Genomic DNA, 23,568 nt, shown 5'->3' on the forward strand with positions numbered 1-23,568 from the left:
AAATTAAAAATAAAAAGTACTCCCTCCATCCCAGAAAAATTGTCACCTATTTCCTATGTTGTCCGGCTCTAAAAATTTGTCACCTATTTCCTTTTTCGTCCGTCTCTAAAAATTTGTCATCTTTCACTTTTACCATTTTTGGCAGTGGACCTCGTATTCCACTAACTCATTCTCACTCACATTTTATTATAAAACTAATATATAAAAGTAGGATCCATATGTCACCAATTTTTTCAACTCACTTTCTATTACATTTCTTAAAATCCGTGCCGAGTCAAATGGTGACAAATTATGGGGGATGGAGGGAGTAAAAGATAAAACCATTAATTAATCTTTGAGGTCTAATTACTCACATTAAATATAAATGTAAAAAATATTTGTAGTGTACTTACATTCAATTTCAATTAAAAATTAAAAGCTGGACACAATTGAAAATTAAATCAATCAATTCAAATTAAATGAGAAATGATATGAACTCAACATTTATGAACTCAAAATTAAAAATATTTACTTACAGAGAGAGAGAAAAAGAGAGAGAGATCTTCACCGAGCTATAAGATTGGATCCCACTCCTCAGTAGAAATTCTTCACAGTCCAACAAATTGTATGCATATATAAATGTATATAAAGCCCATTTTCCACTTGGCTGAAGTCTCCTTCATCTATACTTTCTAGCTGGAAATTTTCTTGCTCCCAATTCTTGAATGTGATCTGAAGCTCAAGATTGAATTTTTGGGAGGCAGTGTGAGTGTGTGAAATCAAGGGTTGAAGGAGGGGTTTAAAGAAACGACAAATAAGCCTTGGGTTGTGAGAAATCCATGAAAACTTGCCCCATAATTAAGCTGAAAGTGAGGGCTATCTTGTTTCTAGCAAAGTTTGCATCTTTTTAGGTAAACTCTGACGCCCAGAATTTATGTTGTTGTTTTCTGTTTGTATTTGATCATTTGGTGCCATTGATCCAACTGGGTCTTTGTGTTTTGGTTTTGGGAGTTATATGGCCTTCAATTCAGTGTTTTTTGTGTTCAGTAACTCGAATCTTAGTTGTGTTTTTGCAGATATATGCTTAATTTATCACTTAAAATTGGTTTCTTGATTTGGATTTTGTGTTTCCTATTTTTAGTTTTAGTTCAAGTCACATGTAGACTGTAAAGCTTTCTCTTTTAGATTTGATTTCAATGTAATCTCCACAAATCACGTTATGTATTTGTATCCATGTGTTTCCCATAAATCACGGTGTGTGACTGTGTTTTTTTGATGTTAGAGGATTTAGTATCAGATTTGGGAATAGTCCATTCCAAATTCATCACTTTCTTTATGATCTCTGTTTTCCCTTTTTGCCTTTTTGCTGTTTTGATTGGTATTGGTATTGATTCTTTAGCTTTTATGTGATGGGGTTGTTTAGGTAAGTAAGTCAGATGTCGAGGCCTCTTCACCGGGGCGTTTTGAGTGGCGGGGAGCGATTCTCGGGGAATAGTAATGATTATTGGGATGATTCTCAGAAGAAAGATAAGTTGGAGAAGGAAGATTTGCATCGGAATCAGCTAAATGGAGCTGATGTTACACATTTGTCTTTGAAGAACCCTTTTCGATTTCTTTTCACAAATTCGACTCATGGCTTGGGAGAGCACGGTTTTGTATCGGATCCCTTCAGTCCCAGGGTTGTTAGGAGTTGGCAGAAAGTGATTCTCTCCTTTCTCAAATTCAGTTTAGTAGCCATTGTGATTCTCGCTCTTACTGGTTCGTACTGGTGGTCGCTCTCTATAGCCTCAACGTCGAGAGGGCAAGTGTTCCATGGATATAGGCGGCTTCAGGAGCAGCTGGTCTCTGATATGTATGAAATTGGGGAGCTTTCTCTTAGTTCGTCGAAGTTTAGGGAATTAGAGTATTGTTCTCAGGAGTCTGAGAACTTTGTTCCGTGCTTCAATGTTTCGGAAAATCTTGCTTTGGGGTTTTCTGGGGGAGAAGAATATGATCGGCATTGTGTGCACGGGTTGAAACAGAATTGCTTGGTTCTTCCCCCAGTGAACTATAGGATTCCTCTACGGTGGCCTGCTGGGAAAGACATAATCTGGTTTGCAAATGTTAATATTACGGCACAGGAAGTCCTGTCATCTGGTAGTTTGACTAAGAGGTGAGTTTCGTAGTCGAATTGAAGTAATTGTTGGTTTTTTTTTTCTTTTATCTGATATCTTAATCTCTGTTGTGTAATTGCAGGATGATGATGTTGGACGAAGACCAGATTTCCTTTCGTTCGGTGTCTTCTACCTTTGATGTTGAAGATTATTCTCATCAAATTGCAGAAATTATTGGGCTGAGAAATGAGTCCTCGTTTATACAAGCTGGAGTAAGTGAAATTCACCATACATCTTCTTTAAATTATTGTTCGCCACTTCAATTATGCTGTGAAAGCATGACAGTGATCGAGCAGTTGGTTGATATTTGTCTATTTAGTCATTTATGGTTAGAATGAGACGGATCATTTCATTAGAGAGTTGTCATATTCGACTCATGTTATGTGGCAATCTTTGATGCGTTTCAATGCTTAAAAACGTCTTCTCAGGGTTCTGAAATACGAATATGCAGTACTTATTTTTTGTTACATTTTCAGGTCAGAACAATCCTGGACATAGAATGTGGTTATGGTAGTCTTGGGGCACGATTATCTTCATACCAACTATTAACCATGTGTTTAGCAAACTATGAGGCGTCAGGCAGTCAAGTCCAGCTAACCCTGGAAAGGGGTCTCCCGGCAATGATTGGTTCTTTTGCGTCTAAGCAGCTCCCTTATCCATCTATATCTTTTGACATGATTCATTGTGCAAGATGTCGAGTTGATTGGGACACAAAAGGTAATCTTGATTCTGCTACGGTTGTTTTTCTTCTGGAACATAGTTACGGAGGTAAAATGATGCGACAACTTTTTCATTGATTAGATGCAATTGCATAAAAATCGAACTATCAGTTCTGAAACTAGGAAAAGATGATTCTTAGCTTGTTACAATGTTAATCTTCAAGAACTACTCGATCAATATAGTTCTCATGGTACATGTTATGCCACTAATTGTACCTTTTCGACAAAATCAAATAACATTGACTGTAATTAGTCTCTGATTGCAAATCAGATGCATTACCATTCAAAATAATCTTCCTATGATTGAAGTGTTTTATCTCACTGAATGCAGGTGGCGTATATTTACTTGAAGTTGATCGGTTGTTGCGGCCCGGTGGATATTTTGTGTGGACCGATCCCATTATAAACTCTCAGCGCTCCTTACGCAACAAAGCCAACCTGAAAAAATGGGATACAGTGCGCGTGGCAGCAGAAAATCTCTGCTGGGATATGCTCCCACAGCAAGACGAAACTGTCGTTTGGAAGAAGACTAGTAAAAAGAATTGTTATTCCAAACGGTAAGAGGGTGATTTTCTTGCTCTGTTATATAATACTAGTAATAAATTGATGGCTGCATTTGCAAATGATACATCATGTTTGCTCATTTTTTCAGGAAAAGTGGTTCCTTTTCTCTGTGTAGTAAGGGCCACGATGTCGAGACCCCATATTATCGACCACTCCCGGCATGCATTGGAGGGACTCAAAACCGCCGTTGGCTTCCTATTGAAGATAGGAGAAAATGGCCCTCACAGGCGGCATTGACCCCAGCTGAACTTGAACGATATGGTAATGTTAACACCGCATAGTCTGCTTGGTGCAGGAATCGGGATACAGGTTGTGTTACCTTTTATTGGCATCTCCTGATTGGATTTATTTTGCTTTCGTGTAGGCTATAGCGCAGACGAGTTTGCAGAGGATTCTGTAAACTGGAAATCCGCCGTCCAAGATTTCTGGTCTCTGCTTTCACCCCTCATATTCTCGGATCATCCAAAGAGGCCTGGCGACGAAGATCCTTCCCCGCCTTATAACATGCTGAGAAATGTGCTGGACATGAATGCTCATTTGGGAGGTTTCAATGCTGCCTTATTAGAGACTAAGAAATCCGTCTGGGTTATGAACGTGGTCCCTACGAGTGGTCGTAACAGTCTCCCTTTGATAGTTGACCGGGGCTTTACTGGCGTGCTGCATAACTGGTAATTCTTACATTCTGTTTTACATACTCCCTACGTTCACCAATAGACGTCTTACTTTTTGGTGGCTCGGGTTTTAAGAAATGTGAATGAATTGAGCTAATGGAATGTGCATTTGACTTATCGACTTATCATATAGCATAAGTGAGGAGTCTAAAGCTTCACTTTTTATCGACAGCTTTTTTTTCGAATCATCCTTTAGGTTTCCTCCAATCTTTATGGATTTAAAGATCAGTTTTTTTTGGCAGGTGTGAACCGTTTCCATCGTATCCAAGGACGTATGATCTAGTTCACGCGGAAGGACTTCTCACTCTTGAATTTTCCGAGCAGCCAAAATGCCAAATGATCGATATGTTTGCTGAGATAGATCGCTTACTTCGTCCAGAGGTATAGTTTGTGCTTTATGAAACAACATAGTATGAACTATTTGCAAGAATGGATAAGATAATCAAGACCCGAGACCGTACTATTTAGAGCGTTGAAAAATCTGTTTCGTTTCGTGTCTAAAAGCTGAAGTCTAGATCAATGGCTCTCTTTATATGTCTAGATTAGTTGCTCGTGTGCTTCAACGTGCTCTCTCGTTGATAAATCTCTCGTTTTGCTGACCAACGTGTACAAAAAACACAGGGATGGTTGATTCTGAGGGACACCACTCCTCTTATCGAGTTTGCAAGATCTCTGACGACTCATCTGAAATGGGACGCGCGAGTAGTGGAGATCGAGAGCAACAGCAACGAGAGGCTCCTGATCTGCCAGAAACCGTTCCTCAAGAGACAAGCGAGCTGATTTTGGTAAAAGAACAAGCCACGAACGGTATATTTACATATGATAGACGATAATATTCACATTCATTTCTTTACTGCATCATCCAACATTCTTAAAGAACCGGAGGAAAGAAAGTTGATAATCGAAGAGAAAGGGTCGATAGCACGATGCAGGAACTGCATGATCGCGTTATTTTTTATAGACGCCGCAAGGTGTCTGTGTGACCGTGTAACTAGAGATCAAAAACGAAGGGGGTGTGGGGAGACAGGACTATATACCCTTTTGATGCCTCTTTTTAGGGACATTTTCATGCACATGTATACTCAAAATTGTGATGGATGGATTTATAGAAGTATACAATAAGCAAAAAATTTGTTTGCTTGTGTATACATATTCTTTTAAAGTTAGCTACTTTAGCATTTAGTGTATGTCAATTTCTTTATTTTCAAGTTTTATGATATTTTTAGAGCTATTGTTGAATACTATTTCGTCCACCATTAAATGTCTTATTTTGTCATTTCGGAATGAAAATCTATCATTACATGTCCATTTAGTGGTGTTATGATAACAGATTCAGATAGGTGAAAGCCAAATTTCTTGATTGCTTGAAATTCAAAAAACCAATCAAACCAATCAAAAAAAGGCCAACACCTTCAAATCTTGAAAAATCAAAATAAAAATCAAAATAAAAATCAAGCCTTTTCCCTCAAACTCGAATGAATTCGAGGATGGCTTCTTGACTTGTGTTTGCTCTTATGGCCGGTGCCGACGGCAGCGTTGCTTCTCCGAGACGATGACGAAGCCCCCGCTGTCGCGCTCTTCCTCACCGGCTTCCTCCGGCTGCTCCCGAGCGCAGCTTTGGCACTGGAGTCCACGCGTATCTCCCGCGCCTTCTGTGGTTTCACCGGCTGCCTGTTGAGCAGCGCGAGCTTCGGGAGCAGGCTGCAGACCGTCTTCCTCAGCAGCTCGTCGCTCATGTTGCTCTGGACCGGATTCCCGAGCAGATTCACCGCAATGAGGGAGCTGTAATTTGCTACGAGCTGGCCTAGCCCCTTCGCTGTGGTGATCTTGTTGAAACTCAAGTCGAGCACGGTCAGCTTCAAGAGCCGGTGCAGACCTTCCACAGTGCTTATCTTGTTCCCGGAGAGATAGAGCTCTTTCACGAGAGTGCAGTTCGACATCCCTGTATTTGATCAACGCGTTAGCTAAGACAACGACGAGATATGTTACTTGCACGGGATGCAGATGGCGTACCTTGACCGATTCTGGAGATCCGGTTGTAGCTGAGGTCAAGCACGCGGAGACGAGTCAAGTCCCTCAGACCCTCGATCGTGCTTATGTTGTTCCTTGATAGGTTAAGAACATGAAGACCCTTTGGTAGAGATCCCGGAGTTACACGAACTGCACTAAATCATTCACAACGACTCGTGTGAGTACGTCTGCAAGGTACTTTCGTATAAAAGTGACAATTTATCATAAGTATATACCTATAAGATTGCCAGACAAGTTGACCGATCGAAGGCTGGAAAACTGCGAAATCGAGGGAATGGCTGCAAGTCGAAGGCCCGTGATATGAGCCACGCTCGAGTTAGTAGTCAAGGACCGGATGACAGTGTTGGCGTGTGAGATATCCTCCAGTGTGTCTGCAGCTGGAGGTCGAGACGGCTCTGATGCATCGTTCTCAGGAGAGGACGGGAAGTGAATATCGTCTTCGTGTTGAGGTTCGTCCTTGTCCAGTAGGCAAGGAGGCTGCGAGGATGTCTCTTTCACCCACTCGTTGACTCTCCATAGAGGAGACGAGTCGGGAGGGAAAGCAAGCCACTGATTTTGAGGCCACATGCCGTGTAATCCATCCAATTTCGTGACATCCGAGCTGTGCTTGCCCCTCTCAGTCGACTCTTCTATCAATGAGCTCGGAGATCTCAAGTTTCTTGGGCCGGTGGCGTGCTTGGGCTCGACTGTATCTGATGAGTAGCCACCGCGCTGGTTGACAGGAGTGACCTCGAGTTCAGATAGGAGCAGTTTTGTTGCATTCGCGGTTATATGCAAGTTTCTGCGACTCCATATGAACTGTTTCCACCACAGTTTCCGGCTGCCAGACGGAAGAATCTGGCTCGTGGAATGCTTCTTCAGCATCACCTTATCAGCACTGCAACGCGTCTTGATGGAGACAGGGCTTGCCCCGTCTCCTCCAGGATTGGCCGTGGAGTGCATTTCAGCTAGCTTCTGCATATCCTCGTACGACTTGCACTCCTCGAGCTCTAGAGAGGCGCTTCTTATTGCCAAACTAGAGCACGAGCGCTTGAGCTTCGGAGAAGCCCAAAACCTGGCTCTCCCAGTCCGGGGATCGCTTAGGTTTCCACTTGCATCATCCATCTCGAACATTGCTTCTGCGTTACTGTGTTCAGCATCGCCATCGATGTTCAAAGAGCACGAGGAATTCACTCCTCGTAGAGTTTGACTCTGTTCAAAACACACTTGGAAATTGAATTCAGAATCCCGATCCAACCGGGCAGCCCCATCGTGCTCATCTCCCCCTTCGTAGTCCACCTCAAAGGAATCAGCTGCAACGGGGCTCTCGTGATTCATCACCTTCACACTGCACCTAGAACTCCCCGGGACACGGAAAGGAACAGGAACACTGAAAGATGCTGAACTCAACTCATTCGTTTCCGAAGATATCTGGACATGATCGAGATTCACGTGCAAAGTACCGAGCTTCCTCTCTTTACCAGATGGCTCAACGAGCTCGAATTTCCCTCCCTACACCCCAAATCAAACCACTTCAACAACAAACAAACACACACATAACACAACACACAAATTCATCAAATCAAGAAGCAACTCATTCAACAATCAATCACCTTATTCTTCTTCTTTGGCCAAGAAGGGCAAAAGCAATTGAGAGGAGCCATTCCTCAGATCAAAAAGCTCACTCCAAAAACCTTAAACTTATTCAGTCCAGGCCTAACACTACCACGGTTCGCCTCCTCTCCACTTCCTTCTACTCGGGCAGAGCTGCGATTTCACACGCAACACAAAGCCCTCCCACACAGCAACAACAACAACAACAAATCCCCCCAAAATACACACGAATTTCACATCGGATTAGCCATGATCAACTGGCAGCTTCCAAGTCAATAAGCCCGAAAATCGAATGAACACACCTTCACAACCTGCTTTGCTTGCCTCCAACCTTTCCACAAACCAACACACCTCAAATATAGTGAAAAGTTGTCCAGAGTGATCAATCAATCAGTCAAACTCAGCAATGCATATATGGAACCTCAACCAACCTCCTTTCCTGTAAACCCCAGACACAAAAAAAATCACAATCCCATTTCAAGAAAGTCCCCAAAAACCAATCTTTTAACTATATCTTAACAAACAACAGATTTTGCAAGTAGCCCACCTCAAACTAGACTAGTTCCAAACATATAAGCTACCAAAAAGAAATCAAAATTTATCAGTAAACAAAAGTGTAAAAAGACTGTGAGAAACAAAGATTTATACGAATTCACATGGAAAAATATGGCCCAGTTGAAAAGCTCCAAGTATTGAGGAAGCAAGTTGCAATGAAGTGACTAGAAATAGATGGCAAATTCATGAATAATCATACGCACAATCTCTGTGGTGGTGTGGTTTGCATTAAGATATTCCTTTTAACACTATTATTGCAATTCTATTGGTACATGATTACATTGTGCTTTGCTGTTAAAGTGATACTATCATCTGCTGTGATACATTGTGAAAAGCTTTTGGAATGATTTAATAATGATTTATCATGAATGAGACAAAATAGTAATGGGAATCTGGGAAAACTATCAGTGCTATCTGATTCATGTGACTCCACTTCTGGAAAGTTCTATCTCCTGTATTGTGAAATTCATGGCATTTGCAGAGAGTGAGGTACTCCTATTTGATTGGAAATTTTATCGTGGGCACTCTAGGAAAAGATGGCTTTTTGTTGGGGAGCATTGATTGGTCAAATCTGGACAATGTTCCATGTTCTAATCTAGTATCAGGGAATGTGAAAATGACACAACCAAGTATCCTAAATAGTAGTAACATAACTGCCGACATGGGAAAAGCCAGACCTTTTGGATATTCTAATCTATCCTTCAATGACACAACTAACACAAGTTGGAAGGTGTATATAATTCATGTCCAACTCCAATTAGTTTGAGGCCTTTCGGGAGTGACTCATAAACAAATCCGTGCGGGCTTGACCCAAACCGGACAATATCAAACTAATGTTGCAGTCGACTGACCAAACAGGAGAACTCAGCCCAAAAGACTAGCCTGTTAGGTGAGAGAGCTCATTTAGTCTATATAGACCACACCAGTTGTTCTCACAACCGATGTGGGAATTGAGTCTGTAACATTCGACCCTCCTTTAAGGGCCAACGTCCTCGTTGGTCACAACTGGTTCTTTGCCAGGCCACCACTCCGAGTTCCTCGTTGGTCACAGCCACGTTGGTCACGGCGGATGCTTTTGCCCGGCCACTACTCCGAGTCGGCCCCAAACGCACTCATTGGTCACGGCGAGTTCATTGCCCGGCCACCACTCTGAGCCGTTTGGACTCTCAATGAAAGCATATGATACAGACTAAACAGGAGAACTCAGCCCAAAAGACTAGCCTGTTAGGTGAGAGAGCCCATTTAGTCTATATGTCCCACACTACTTGTTCTCACAAAGAATTGAGTCCGTAACACATTCCGTGCCAGTCAGGCTACATCCGTTTGCGTTTGGTGCAGATATGTGTTCTTCAACGAGCACACTCAATCAGGAATGCAAACAGGCGCAATTGGCACTATCTGTCCATCTTGCAGTTCGAGAATCCCGGAACAGTTCGATGTGCTATACAGCTCCGTTCTCCCCTTCGGGCGCCGCCTTCCTCAGATGAATTCTTTTTCAACTCCATCAATAATCCATGACAATAGGTAACCAATTCGTTGCAGGATTATTCTTGAATCATAGAAATTATTTAGAATTTTGATTAGTCTTAGAATGAATAACTAGATATGGCTGTACATGAATTTTTTTTTTTCTGTATCGTAGAATGTAGATGGATTTCTCTTATCAATTTATTTCATCAACTTTTGTTGAAATGAAAATGTTAGTTTCATTTGAATTGGGTCCTTTTATAATCTGGGGTGTGGATATGAGTTGTGGTTTTTTCTCTAACTAGTTTAGCCTAGGCGCTATGCGCGACACAAAATATTTTTATTTTATTAATTAGACATTGTGAATAAGTAACATAAAATAAAAAAATAACATCATTACATAAGATTAAAAAATAAAATGTAATACATTATAATCACGATATGGATTAACGATATAAAATTAAATAAGTTTAAATTAAATCAACATGAAATATTTATTAATTACAACACTTATATAGGTCTTTACAACAAAGAAAATTACCATCCTTAATACTACATACTTTAATATTAAATTACTAATAATATTCAATTGGTATAATTATTTAATATACCACTACAAAATATAATTAAGACAATAATATCGCCATAAAATGATAAATAATGAATAACAAAACAAACAAAAAACACAAACCACATCTATCACGACTCTTCTTCAGCCTTATTTTTCTCCTTAATCTCTAAATTGATGATTTATGCGTATGTGCAAATGCAAATGTGATATTTATGATTTTTGTCTTCTTTGCTTCCTTTAGCCATTTCGTTGTTAGGTGTTTTTCTTTGCATGAAAATTATGGAAGTGACGAAGTTGGCGACGAATGTGTAAAGTTGTAGCTTCAAAATATTATAGATAGTCAACAACTTATGTGATTTCTTTATTTGTAAAAAACAAAATACTGTAGCCTAGACGAAAAAATAAAAAAAAATTAACATGAAGAAAATACTTAGATATGAAATAATATCAGTAAAATAGAATGATCTTCAAAAAGGATTTAAAAGTGCTCCTTGCCTTTTACCATCTTTTGCACAACTCTCTCTCCACTATCTCCGACTCACGTCTTTTGTTCTTCGTCTTTCACTCTCTCATATGACACCTGCTCCGCCTCATTTACGGTTTCCACAATGATAGAACATGTATTTATAGACAAAGATCACCAACAATTTCTAAAACCTTTCAAATGCAACTACACATCACAAAAAATGAAAGAACATTTATCTACCTAATAAATAGTAATTAAAACATATATTACTTTATGATATAAATAAAAAGCGTTAGAAATCATGTATAATCATATTCAATCCATAATCTTAATTGATTATTATTAGCTAAACCCTAAACCCTAGTATCAACCCGGTGTGTTGCACGACTCATTAATTTTTCTTTATATTAACTTTGTATTTTGTGATAAGTATTATGATACGAAATATAAAATCATAAATATATATAACTTGGGAGTATGAATAAAGTGTGATATTAAAACTTTTAATTAAATTTATTTATTTGAAAGTTGAGGTGTGCAAACATATTTTAGTTAGGTATGGAAATTTAGAAAACATGTTATAGGTTACATATATTTACTTAATGCAAAGAGAAAAGAGAAAAATCCAATTAGAAAAATTTACACAAATGTCTAGAAATTCTCTATCCTTGTTTCTCCCTCGTGCCAATTTTAACCATTTACACCATTTACATCCTTGATTCTTGAAGATTTCTTGCTAGTAGTTGCCGCTATCAGCTCGCTGTCAACGCCAATATCTTCCATTTCAGCCTCACTCACTCTTTATTGTAGTCACAACACCCCATGTCCTTCGTCTTTCACGGGTCTTTTAATGACTCAGAAGTATTGTTAGGATGTAGATCATCGAAAAAGGTAAATCCCAAAATTTCATTTTTTGCTGATAAGATCACATATTAGGAACATAATAATTGCACAAAAATAGTGCTTAAAATAGATAAATAATCACAACTTTTTTATAGAAAAAATTCAGTGATGCAACATGTATAAAGAATGCGATGAGGAAAGGAATTATAAGCTATAAATGATACCATACCTTTGGATACATGAAATTTTGCCAAATTTTGGGGAAGTTGATTACCGTGGGAGGAAGTATAATGTATGATGTGTGAATATTTGGTGTGTGAATATTTAGAGTTGTGAGATAATATAGGGCATATATATAGAGACTTTTCTTAATAGTATTCATATTGAAATTTATTATGTGTAACTCACATTTGATTGGTGGCAGTTTCATTTTTTAATTAGTGTAACCGAAAATTTATCTTTAGTGTAATTCACATTAATTGAAATTATGACTGTAGTAGCCGAATATCAACTGTGATTAATTTACGTAATCCAATGTATTCAACATGTCCAATGTGTTGTTGTATAGTGTAAAAATGATAAATTTGAAAAGAAGAATAAACGGCTCAATTAATTATTTCATAATTATAAAGAATATTGTATTACGAATGAAATGAATTAAAAGCAATTAACGGAAATAATCATTATAACTGCTAGTACATTAAAATATTTTCACATCTAAATTTATTTAATCAAAATTTACTTTTGCAGTTTTTATTTATTGCATTTACATCCCTTGAACAAAATAGTTATTCAAAACCGCCCAAAATTCGCCTTTTATATATGTATAGATAAGGATCAACAATAGTTCTCTATTTACTCCCGAATGACTTAGACCTCCTATTTATTGGTTACTCCCGAATGACTTAGACCTCCTATTTATTGGTTAGTGATTTATAGTATATTTTTTTGGATGTGGTAAATAAATATATGAGTTATGATTAAATTTTATCTTTATGTAGCTCCATCAAAATCAATCTTATATTTAATAAATTCTGCCATTCCAAAATTTATAGTACTATGTTACAACAAAAAACTGATTAAAACTTCTTTACTATCTTGAATTTAAGACAGTATTTAATTTGAGACAAACAGAAAAAGGAAAAAAAGTAAATATATATTCTAATTAGTTGACATTTGATTTTTGCTTCAAAAGGAGATTCACTTTTCCATGCTTTTTTCGACATAAATACCATTGATAAAGAATTATGCTCACCAATGTTTTCATTTTCTAAAAGTGACATGTAATAATAATACTATCAATTAAAATATAAAATGAGGATTACTATAATCTAATCACATGAATAATGAGTTTATGAAGTCAGGAACAAATAAATCATAAACCCAAATAATTATCTATCTATACATATATAAAAGGCGAGTTTTAGCCTTCATTTTGAATATTTATAAAATTTTGGGTATGGATTTTTAAATGTTTATAAGTTTTGTGCTTACAATTTTTTTCTCCATTAAATTACCTTTAAATGACGTAATTTATTGATATAGACTAATGTAGTATCTAATTAAATCCATGACGAAGAAATTATGTAACCGTCCTAAATATATAGGAGTATTTGAATGTGGGTGGCAGTTTCAAACCATCACCCACGATCACTCAAGTCTCAACAAATGTGATTTAAACTAATTATAGATTTCGAAATTGAAATGCACCCTTTCAATAAAAAAAGAAACATTTCAGCGTTTATTGTAATTGCATATATATATATATATATATTTAAATGTGGGTTGCAGTTACAAAACGTACCCACAATTACTCAATAAATTTAATGTGATTTACACTAATGATAAGTTTTGGAGTATAAATTGTAATGAACCCTTTCAATGAAAAGAGAAATTTCTGCGTTTATATATTGGCTTTCCATACTGAAATCTGAACTAGAAACAAACATGACAAAAACCAGGATAGCTCCATGCTGCAATTCTTTTGCACCAATGATGTTCTTACAAACGTCAAAACAGGTGAATTATTTTCTATTGGGATATTATTTTTCTGCATTTTGTAATTGTTTTTTCTCCTCTCCTCTGTATTCCATTCTCTAGGGAATAATTGAGATTCTAGAGAAATTTTAATATGTACACATGAATTAGTAAGATTTTTTTAGTGTTGTACTTAATGTTATGATTGGGAGGAGGGGGTCTCAGATGCTTTTCTGAAGCATTATGCTAATCGGACACAATAAAATTTGAAAGGTTTTATTATTTATTTTAATTGTTATTGATTCTTTAGATAAATGTATTTTTATGTCTATCTTGTAAGGTAAAACTCGAAAGGTTTTAGAAATGTTGTTGACTTTGAGTTTATGTCTTGCTTCCTCAAATGGTTCAACTCCAATGCCCTACGGCGAGAGTTCTCTTTGAACGGTATATGGAGACGGTGGAGCTATAGTCCTATCACCTATGAGAGACAGTGAAAGGCGAAGAGCCAAAAATGCAAGCCGGAAATTATGGACAAAGAGTCTTGTGAGAGAATATGAAAGAAAATTATAACTTTTAAATCCTATTTTGAGGCTCATTCTATGTCGGAGTGCGTGATATTAGTTCATACTATTTAAACTTTATATTAATGTTAGTTTGTGTTATCTTTTGAGTTTATAGTTTTTTTTTTATAAATACTAGATAAATCATAGCTAATTCTTTTTATATTCGTCTCGAACTTTGCCACTTTTATAGTTGTCATGCAAAAAAATATCCAAAGTCAAGGGAATGTCAAAAGAAAGCAAAGAAGACAAAGAGCATAAAATATCACACTGTTTTTGGCGTGCATGCACAAATCATCCACTAGGAGGTTGAGGAGGAAAATAAAAAAACAAGCATGATGTTGAACTAGTGGTAGATTGAGGGAGATAGTGGTGGAAAGAAGTTGTGGCGATCTGAAGTTCATATTCATTATTATGCTATTCTTTGTTGTAATATTTTAGTTGTTTCTAAATAAGTTTATTCATAACTTATGAAACTTAAGTTGTTCTAATGTAATGTTTTGCCAATATTTGTATATATTTTTTTATTTGTTTTGTAGTTTAATTTTTTATAATAATACTAATTATCCTCCGAATATTTTTTGTCCTATACTAAATATTTTATGGTTATTTCATATTGATAGTATTTTAGCATTACCGTGTATGTTGTTTAAGGACAATATATATTAAATATCGTAAAAAATAAATGTTTCATATTGATTTCATTTCGAATTTATTTAAATTTATAATTTCCAATTTTAACATAATGTTAGTATATATTTTTTAATTTTTTATCTTTTATAATGACATTGTTTCTTATTTTATTTACTTTTTTCACAATAACAAATTAGCAGAAGGAAGATATTTTAAGTCGCGCATGGCGCGGGTGTTATACTAGTTAAGCATGATAATCAACTGCATTGACATAGTAATATAGTACTACAAGAATAAATGTCAAACTACCCAAAAAAAAATCAACAGAATCAGTTGACCCATTAAATAATTCACACCATTATTAACCACAATTATTAATTTATTGTACCTCACATCATCATTTATACATTTCATTTCATTATCTTTAGTCTTAACACCCAAATTCCGCGATTAACTACTCCCTCGTCCAATTTTTCTATTTCCGTCTTTCCCATAAATTTTGTCCAATATCACTTTTCGATAGTGATAAAATACAAATTTATATATTGTACAAACTCAAAACTCCTCGACACAACTTTAACACAATTTCAATACAATATCAACACAGTGTAAAATTTCAAGAGTTTAATGTCAATACAGTATCAACACAATATCAACACAACATCAACACAACATCAATCATTGACTACCGCTGAAATTCTGTTGACATTTTTCAATGTTCTAGATCATAGTTTTGAGTTTGTACAATATTTAGAATTTTCATTTGATCACATTTCTTCCACTAACTCATATATAAAAGTAGGACCCACATTCCACTAACTTTTTCAACTCATTTTTCATTATACTCCATTCTTAACAATCTGTGCCGGGTTAAAGTGAAATCATATTGGTAGGACAGATAGAGTATTAAGCAATACGAGTACTAATATCATAAACTCATAGTTGTTCCTGGATATTGCAAATTTTTAAAAATAAATAAAACTATATATACAGAAATAATAAAATAATAAAAAATAAATAGGTGGGTGAGCGAAAGAGAGAGGAGACAGGTTGGAAGGAGAAAAGCTGAAACCAAAAAATATTAATGGTGTAGATGCTAAAACGCGCCGTGTTCCTTCTTCACCACCGCCTCCCGTCTTCAGCCTCCTCAGCTCTCCAGACCCTGATTCACTCGATTAATCGATTCCGAAAATGAGGGATCTGCGCCGGATTATCGAGCTGGTTGGACTGACGGTGTTTCTTCTCATCGGGAGGCTAACGTGCGCCGACGCCGTTAGGGCTCCGTCGCGGCCCCTATGTGCGTTGGAAACCCTCAAAGAGTCGGTATTTGCCTCCCGGAGCGACGTTTGTTACATTAATCGGGACCGATTTCCTCATGCCGGCGGCGTGATTGAGGTATAATTATGTTGAATTTTTGTTTCTATGTTTAATTTGGGGGTTTTGAGTGGAATTGGTTTCTGGATATATGCAATTGAAATTTTTGTGAATTGATGTGAGATATAGTGTTTATTTTCGTCGAGGTCACTGGTTGATCACTGAGAACTGTGAGAGGCTCTTTGGTGTGTGAAATAGGGTTTGTGAATTTTGTGAAGAAAGCTAAAACTTATTTTGATGAAGCTTTAGCTCTTGCTGTAGTTTATTTGACTGGGTGCTTGTCAACGCTTCACAATATTTGCAGAATTTACTATGATCCATTTTTATGGTGCATTTGATTTCGGTTTAAGATGTTGTAATTGAAATAGGTGGCTATATCTTTAATGCTATGAAGGTTTATTGGTGTTAATGTTATTGCTTTATGTTAGGAACAGTGAAAGGTTTTCGAATTTCAGCAAAGAAAGATTTGTGTTGTCGCCTTGCCGGGGTGATTTGTGATATGAGAAAGCTAAGAGGAGAATATATGTCTTGATTGTCTTCAACGATCCCTTTTACTTGTGAACATAAGAAAGAATTGCATCTCTAGCCTCACAAGTCACAACATAGACTTAGCATTTCTGCAAGTACTGGAGTCTCGATGCATCTTGAAATTCGATTTTAGCCCCTTTATCCGAAATACAAATGTTGTTCTATTGGGGTGGGAGACTGCTAAATATCATTTTGATCTTAATGTAATTGCTTGAGTTAGCATACACTTGTATTTCTCGCTTATTAAGGGTTCTTATTGCAATAACATATTTCCACTGTGAAGGGGGATGAGGTTGCATTGCAGAAGGCGCTGCATATGGTCCACAAACACGAAAATGACTATGTGTCTGTCCTCTTTTACTCGGCTTGGTGTCCTTTCTCCGGAACATTTAGACCAAAGCTTTCCATTTTGTCTTCCATATATCCTTCAATCCCTCACTTTGCAATTGAAGAATCGTCGGTCCGGCCAAGGTTAGATTATCGATACCTCCATTCCTGTGTTCTGCTTGATATTGTAGGAATGATCAAAGTCTAAATGAAAATCATGTCTACTTTCAGTATCCTGTCAAAATACGGAGTTTATGGGTTTCCTACCTTGATACTTCTAAACTCTACCATGCGCATGCGATATCAGGGCTCTCGCACTATGGACTCTCTAATTTCTTTCTATGGTGATGTTACGGGTAAGGTTATCAAAGAGCACTGGTATTGGTTAATGTTAGTGCCCTAAAATTTCTGGATCAGATTTTTGCTGCAGTAGACATTGTTTTCTTTAAAACGTGTTAAATCGCTACTCTGGAAAATATCTGCTATAACTCCCAGATGACTAAACTGATACTCCTAAAGAAAGCTTTTTTATGCTCTGTAAGGTTTTGATATAAATCTCATTTGCTTGAAGATTTAAACCTTGAAACCCGTCTAAAAATTCAGGCTTGAAGGCGTCGTCAGCTGATCCAATGTATTTGGAAAAGATTGGATGCCCAGGATCTGAGGAAATGCACAACACTCACCAGGAAACGTGCCCTTTCCCATGGGCCCGATCACCCGAGAATTTGCTGCAGCAGGAAACGTATTTAGCCTTAGCAACGATGTTTGTCATCATGAGGTTGCTTTACTACACTTTCCCAACTCTACGCAGCTACGGTCAACTGGCTTGGAGGAGGTACATCATAAACGCGAGCTTCAGTGGCTTGTGGGAGCATTCCGTTGTCCACATCAGTCGACTCCTGCAGCTGTTCAAGTCTCTGAACGAGCCAGGCAAGAAAAGCAATCTGCAGGAAGGAGCAAAGAACGCCAAGGCTTGGGCGTCCAAGTCTCTAGCAACTGTCTCGTTTGGGGATGCTAGCTCAAGTCATAGTAATAATGCTCAGTAATCACAGCTAACTTCTATCTATGTACATTTCTTGGTAGCAGCTGTTCAAGTAGACAAAGATATCTCATAGCATCATCAGAGTTCGGGCTACACAAGGTCTTAACTCTTACTGGACCAACGCCCCAATCAAGCCTTGTCATCAGGAACAACGACGTGGTCAAGTGCATTCACAGCCGTCTCCTTGCACAAGCCACAATCCAGGTTCGGTGCTCGCTATTTAGGTAGGGGCGCGTAAGTGTTTCTGCAGTGATGATATATTCTTGTAACATAGTGCTGATTTTGTGTCATCATCCTAAAGAATTGTTAAGAGCATATTTTTACCTCCATTTGTGTAGCTTCCATTATTTATGCATCTTCGAGTTTCGAATTCCATCTTTCGACGTTCCAGTTTTTGTCTGGATGAATATTTCCTATTCTCCCTTTTCACGTACAAGGGAGAAATGGTGGCCGTGGCAGAGGTGGACGATGGCGAGTGGTTGTGGAGGTAGCAGTGAACATGGTGTGAGAGTGGAGAAGATGGAAGGATTAGGTCTTTTTATTGATTTCTTACTTTCTAGCATAAACTCTATACAATAAGATACCATGATCTTGCCAAATTTGGTTCGTTTTGGCTACATACTTAATGCGAGTATCACTATCGTTTAGTCCACATTTGGTCGACATTTAACCAATTTTTAACTGATATTTAATTAACTATCATTCCAAATAAAATCGAATTAAAGTATAGACACATCGAATCATATCTTTCAACAAAATTAAAATGTAAAGTAGCAATAATTATATCATTATTAAGTGACTAAGTTTATCACAACCAACCAACTATTTAAAAAGCAGATCATCTCAACAAGTACAAACTTTTATGTGAAATTCAGAATTTAATACTATATTATTCATTTTATTATTTTAATTCATCTCCAAAATTTCTTTTGTTAACCACCTCACCACGTCTTATATTTTCATTTTACTAATATCAATTTATTTACATAAACCCTTTTTAGCTAGGTCGCATATTTTTTATTGTCTCATTGTACTTAAGTCATTTCATTTTTTTGTTAACACAAATTTTCTTTAATTTCATACCCAAAAAAATACCTCAACTACATATATAGGCGTATTTATATAAAAAATCAGCTAATAATAATATGGAATTGGACTTTATTGTTGTCTAATAAAAATCTACAATAAGTATATTGCTAAAAATATTTGAAAATATATGAATTTAATATGGTATTTTGTGATGACTCGTTGGTGACAAAGCAGCAATAATTTAGATGCCAATCGCATGCGCCGATATGTGACTGAGGTCAAAACGGTCAATGCCGCAGTTTCACATTTAATCAACGGCTGTGAGCGTGCTCGATCTCCCAAACCGACGGCTGAGATGAATCGCCCAGTTTTTCACTCGAGCAATACAGTTACCTCCACCAACAACGCCATAAAAGTCGTCTGATTCTAGAGAGATATAAAAGATCGTGCACTTCGCTTTTCCACTCTTAGAATCCAGAGAGAGAGAGAGAGAGAGAGAGATGGAGAAGGAGAGAGAGCAGCAGGTTTACTTGGCGAGGCTCGCTGAGCAAGCTGAGAGATACGATGGTAAACTTCTCGCGCTACTGTCATTTTGATTTTGATTTTGATTTTGATTGTGTTTTTTGATGGATCGTTTTGCTGTTGGTTGTTTCGGTGAATTTCCGATCTGAGTGATTTTATGTTGTGTGAAGCTGAATCTGATGATTTTTCACTTGATTGATGGTTTTGGTTGGGGAATCTGGTTTTTGGCTGGTTTGATTGTGTGAATTAGCGTGTGATTAGAGTAGAGCAGCTCTATTTATATAATTGTGATGAATGTTTGCTGTTTGCTGTTTCACACTAGTGCTGAGAAGCTTTTATTGATTAGTTTGTACCGTGGATCTACCTAATTCGTTTTGTTTGATGTGTATAAATTAATGGTCTACAATCTACATATACATTCATACCTATGTATGTATATGTGAGAGGAATTTTGAGATTAGTGTGTTACCGATGGAAGTTGAGTTGTAGACGTAGTTGGTGTAATGGTAGGTTGTCCGGGGGAATGTGAACTTGTGAATATGCTGTTCAACCAAGAGCCTTATTGATAACCTAGACAGAGAAGTAGATGTTGTTTTGATGGATCGTTATGCTAGTGTATTGCGGTTTTAGCGTGTGGTTGTTTCGGTGAATTTTCGATCTGAGTGATTTTCTGTTGTGAGAAGCCGAATCTGATGATTTTTGCTTTGGTGGTTTTGATTGGGGAATCTGGTATCTGGTTGGTTTTATATTTGTTAATTAGTGTTGGATTAGAGTAGAGCAGCTCTATTTATTTATTTGTAATAAATGCTTGCTGTTTCACACTAGTCCTGGACACTGCTATTGATTAGTTTGTACCATGGATCTACCTGAGTCATTTTGTTTGAGGTGTATAGATAAGGGTCTACATATACATTCATAATTATGTATGTATATTGAAAGGAATTTTGAGATTAGTGTGTTATCAATGGAAGTTTTGAGTTATAGAAATATTTTTGTTAGACATATTCCTGAACTTTGAATATGCTATTCAACCAAGAGCCTTATTGATAACCTAGACAGAGTAGTTAGGTGACTCATTTTAAGTAGGACATAATGAATATCTTTGTCACCTTAAATAGCTTTTATGTGGATGTACTGTACCTGATTTTGTGTAGAAATGGCTGACTTTAAAGCTTAGGGTGTGCTTTATTTCATTCTGCATCTTCTAAGAGTTTCAGGGCTTATGTGATGATGTGTTTCTGTCTTATGCGATGACCATCGTTGTTTGTTTGCAATGTTCATTTCCCAGAAATGGTGGAAGCAATGAAACAAGTTGCGAGATTGGATGTGGAGCTGACCGTCGAGGAGAGGAATTTGGTTTCAGTTGGGTACAAGAATGTCATTGGTGCAAGGCGGGCATCCTGGCGGATCTTGTCTTCCATTGAGCAAAAAGAGGAGAGTAAGGGGCATGAGCAGAATGTGAAGAGAATAAAGAGTTACAGACAACAGGTTGAAGATGAGCTCACTAAGATATGCATGGACATACTTGCGGTGATTGATGACCATCTACTTCCATCTTCCTCAACAGGAGAATCATCAGTCTTTTATTACAAGATGTAAGTGCATATTTAGATATTCCTCCTCACTATTGAATCTAGCATCTAAGTAAGAACACCCCTGCATCTTTTGTTCTCCACTTTTGCTGACTTTACTTTCAGTTCAATATTCTATTGACTTAGATTTGTGAACTTTGTTTATCATTTTGTTTAGTAGGTTGCTTTTAGCTTAATACATTTTTCTAATATGTTAAGGAAAGGAGACTATTACCGCTATTTAGCTGAATTCAAGAGTACAGATGATCGTAAAGAGGCAGCAGACCAGTCACTCAAGGCGTACGAAGTTGGTTTTTTAACTTACTTTTTCTTGTGTCTGTTTTTTTATGTTTCTTGCTATTCAGTAACTGCTAGATGTAAATTACAATTGAAGTGAAATCCTTTTATGTATATTTCAGTAACTTTGTTTTAATGGATAGTTTTCTGGGTTCATAGGTTTTCGTCATACTTTGATACATCACATGATTTATAATTTGAGGACTTAATTTTGCATTTCAGGCTGCCACTAGTGCTGCTTCCACTGATCTTGCTCCTACACACCCCATTAGGCTTGGGTTGGCCCTTAACTTCTCTGTTTTCTACTACGAGATCTTGAATTCCCCTGAAAGGTGTGCCTGCTCTCTCTCTCTCTCTCTCATTGATTTTTTAAGTATACATCATTTTATTTTACAAAAAATTGGAGTAAAATATTTTTGAAATGAATTTCACATTTTAACAGTAGTATGGTCTTGATTCCTGGAAAATCATGTAGTCCAATTGCAACAAAAGTAAAACGATACTAATAGTATTACAAACAAGTACTCCAGTATGTAGTAAAATTTGATCATGTTTTCACAGTTAGTATGGGTTTAGACACTGTCAAAGGAAATTTCGTTTGGCCATTTTGGTCGTTCATTGGAAGGTTCACTGTAAAATTTGTGTTTGGTACTGATATGGATGTTACCATTGCCAGGGCCTGCCACCTTGCGAAACAAGCCTTTGATGAAGCTATTGCAGAACTCGACAGCCTCAACGAAGAATCCTACAAGGATAGCACTCTCATCATGCAGCTTCTAAGGGATAATCTTACCTTGTGGACCTCAGATCTTCCAGAAGAGGGAGGTAATCATCTTTTCTTCCAACACTACTTACATCAAATTACCATAAATTAATTATCTTGATTTAACAGGTAAGTGAATCTTGCATTTCTAAAGTACAAAATACTTAATTTCGGGACAATGACCCTATGTATTCGAGTAAAAGATCTTTTATCATACTAGTATAAGATTGAATCTTATAAATGTTGTTCGGTTAAGTTTCTCATCCCTGCTTCTTTATACGGTGCAGGTGAGCAATCCAAAGGCGAGGAGATTCAAGAGGTAAGCGTTGTTAGCTTGAACAAATTTTCACCTTTCAATTCATAACATTAATTACTTGCTTGTTTTAACCAAACTGTACAGAGCTAAGCTTGGAAATGGTGCAGAAGAAGAAATGTGGGAATCATAAGCTTGTGGTTGTGGTGTTGTTTCATTTTTCTATTGAGATTGTTAAATTGTTATGCTTTTTCCTTCAAACTAGTTGCTGAGATCATTATTTTGATCTGGTATAAATCCATTCTGCCAGTTTCATCGTGATTATTTCATCTTGTTAATTGTTCCAAGTATTAAATCTAGAATATAAGTGCAGAATATTTGAGTTTGATTCAATTGCCAATATGTTTATTTCAGAAAATCCCAAAAATGAGTTTCGAAATCTACAGCTTAAATGAGCAAAAGAATAGAAAATCAAAAAAACTTTTGAAAATACAGATTACTTTTGGTTATGTGAAAACAATTGGTACTACGATATTCTTCTAGAAAATCCGAAAAATGAGTTTCCAAATATAAGCAAAATCGAGAAAATTACGTATAGAAATAGAATTAATTTTGTAATGGAAAATGTACCAAAGCGAGCGAACCCAAAAACGTGGATAAAAAGAAGAAGGGTTATCCTTCCTTCGTCCCATAACAATATGGACTTTAGGATTAGTACGTGTTTTATTGGTAAAGTAGGAAGAGGTAGAAAGAAAAAGCAATTGGAGTATTGGTAGTGAAGAATGAAACCTAGTACCTTATACGAGACAAAAACTTGACAAAAATGGAAGATGACTATTTTTGCGGGGCCAAACTCAAAATAGAAAAAGAAGACTATTGTTAAGGGATGGAGCATGGAGGGAGTCCAACGGGTTTGATTGAATTTCAATTTATGCTTCCAGGACAAAACCATCAGGAAATCGATCATCGATGAAAGAAGAGGCAATTCTTCAATAAAATTCTATAAACCAAATTATAATTTTCATAAACAGTGGCTAAACCTATCAAAATGTGAGAGGCAGGAGATGATATGTTGTACTA

General features: G+C 36.9%; 4 protein-coding genes across 11 annotated transcripts; 3 read left to right on the forward strand and 1 right to left on the reverse strand.

Annotated features, from left to right (window-relative positions):
- Positions 1 to 559: 559 nt before the first annotated feature.
- LOC125200544 (probable pectin methyltransferase QUA2) lies at positions 560 to 5,325 on the forward strand. Its single transcript, XM_048098183.1, has 9 exons — positions 560 to 890; positions 1,403 to 2,131; positions 2,215 to 2,344; positions 2,609 to 2,849; positions 3,183 to 3,408; positions 3,504 to 3,676; positions 3,780 to 4,083; positions 4,329 to 4,467; positions 4,708 to 5,325. The coding sequence occupies exons 2-9, from the start codon at positions 1,416 to 1,418 to the stop codon at positions 4,864 to 4,866; spliced, it is 2,088 nt and encodes a 695-aa protein (XP_047954140.1). The 5' UTR covers positions 560 to 890; positions 1,403 to 1,415; the 3' UTR covers positions 4,867 to 5,325.
- A 24-nt stretch (positions 5,326 to 5,349) lies between these two features.
- On the reverse strand, positions 5,350 to 8,582 carry LOC125200545. 5 transcript variants are annotated; one of them, XM_048098186.1, is made up of 6 exons: positions 8,469 to 8,570; positions 8,258 to 8,287; positions 7,710 to 8,149; positions 6,333 to 7,608; positions 6,100 to 6,246; positions 5,350 to 6,028 (listed from the first exon to the last, which is right to left on the reverse strand). In XM_048098186.1, exons 3-6 carry the CDS (start codon positions 7,758 to 7,760, stop codon positions 5,538 to 5,540), a joined length of 1,965 nt encoding a protein of 654 aa, XP_047954143.1. In that variant the 5' UTR covers positions 7,761 to 8,149; positions 8,258 to 8,287; positions 8,469 to 8,570; the 3' UTR covers positions 5,350 to 5,537. The 5 variants fall into 5 exon arrangements, with proteins under 5 accessions (XP_047954143.1, XP_047954144.1, XP_047954145.1 ...); XM_048098187.1 differs by lacking the exon at positions 8,258 to 8,287 and having other exon boundaries at positions 8,469 to 8,582; XM_048098188.1 differs by lacking the exon at positions 8,258 to 8,287 and having other exon boundaries at positions 8,546 to 8,564.
- Positions 8,583 to 15,820: 7,238 nt separating this feature from the next.
- LOC125201372 (5'-adenylylsulfate reductase-like 4) lies at positions 15,821 to 18,652 on the forward strand. 4 transcript variants are annotated; one of them, XR_007172885.1, is made up of 5 exons: positions 15,821 to 16,177; positions 16,968 to 17,155; positions 17,243 to 17,367; positions 17,615 to 18,277; positions 18,392 to 18,652. XR_007172885.1 is itself a non-coding variant. In XM_048099454.1 (4 exons), the coding sequence occupies exons 1-4, from the start codon at positions 15,974 to 15,976 to the stop codon at positions 18,055 to 18,057; spliced, it is 960 nt and encodes a 319-aa protein (XP_047955411.1). In that variant the 5' UTR covers positions 15,821 to 15,973; the 3' UTR covers positions 18,058 to 18,382. The 4 variants fall into 4 exon arrangements, 1 of the variants encoding a protein (XP_047955411.1); XR_007172886.1 differs by having other exon boundaries at positions 18,445 to 18,652; XR_007172887.1 differs by having other exon boundaries at positions 18,491 to 18,652.
- An 836-nt stretch (positions 18,653 to 19,488) lies between these two features.
- Positions 19,489 to 22,812, forward strand: LOC125201442 (14-3-3 protein 7-like). The gene is made up of 7 exons (XM_048099555.1): positions 19,489 to 19,649; positions 20,893 to 21,199; positions 21,395 to 21,482; positions 21,695 to 21,804; positions 22,149 to 22,297; positions 22,523 to 22,554; positions 22,636 to 22,812. The coding sequence occupies exons 1-7, from the start codon at positions 19,583 to 19,585 to the stop codon at positions 22,639 to 22,641; spliced, it is 759 nt and encodes a 252-aa protein (XP_047955512.1). The 5' UTR covers positions 19,489 to 19,582; the 3' UTR covers positions 22,642 to 22,812.
- Positions 22,813 to 23,568: the final 756 nt, after the last annotated feature.

Source organism: Salvia hispanica, chromosome 1 (genome assembly GCF_023119035.1).
Source record: "Salvia hispanica cultivar TCC Black 2014 chromosome 1, UniMelb_Shisp_WGS_1.0, whole genome shotgun sequence".
Taxonomy (NCBI): domain Eukaryota; kingdom Viridiplantae; phylum Streptophyta; class Magnoliopsida; order Lamiales; family Lamiaceae; genus Salvia; species Salvia hispanica.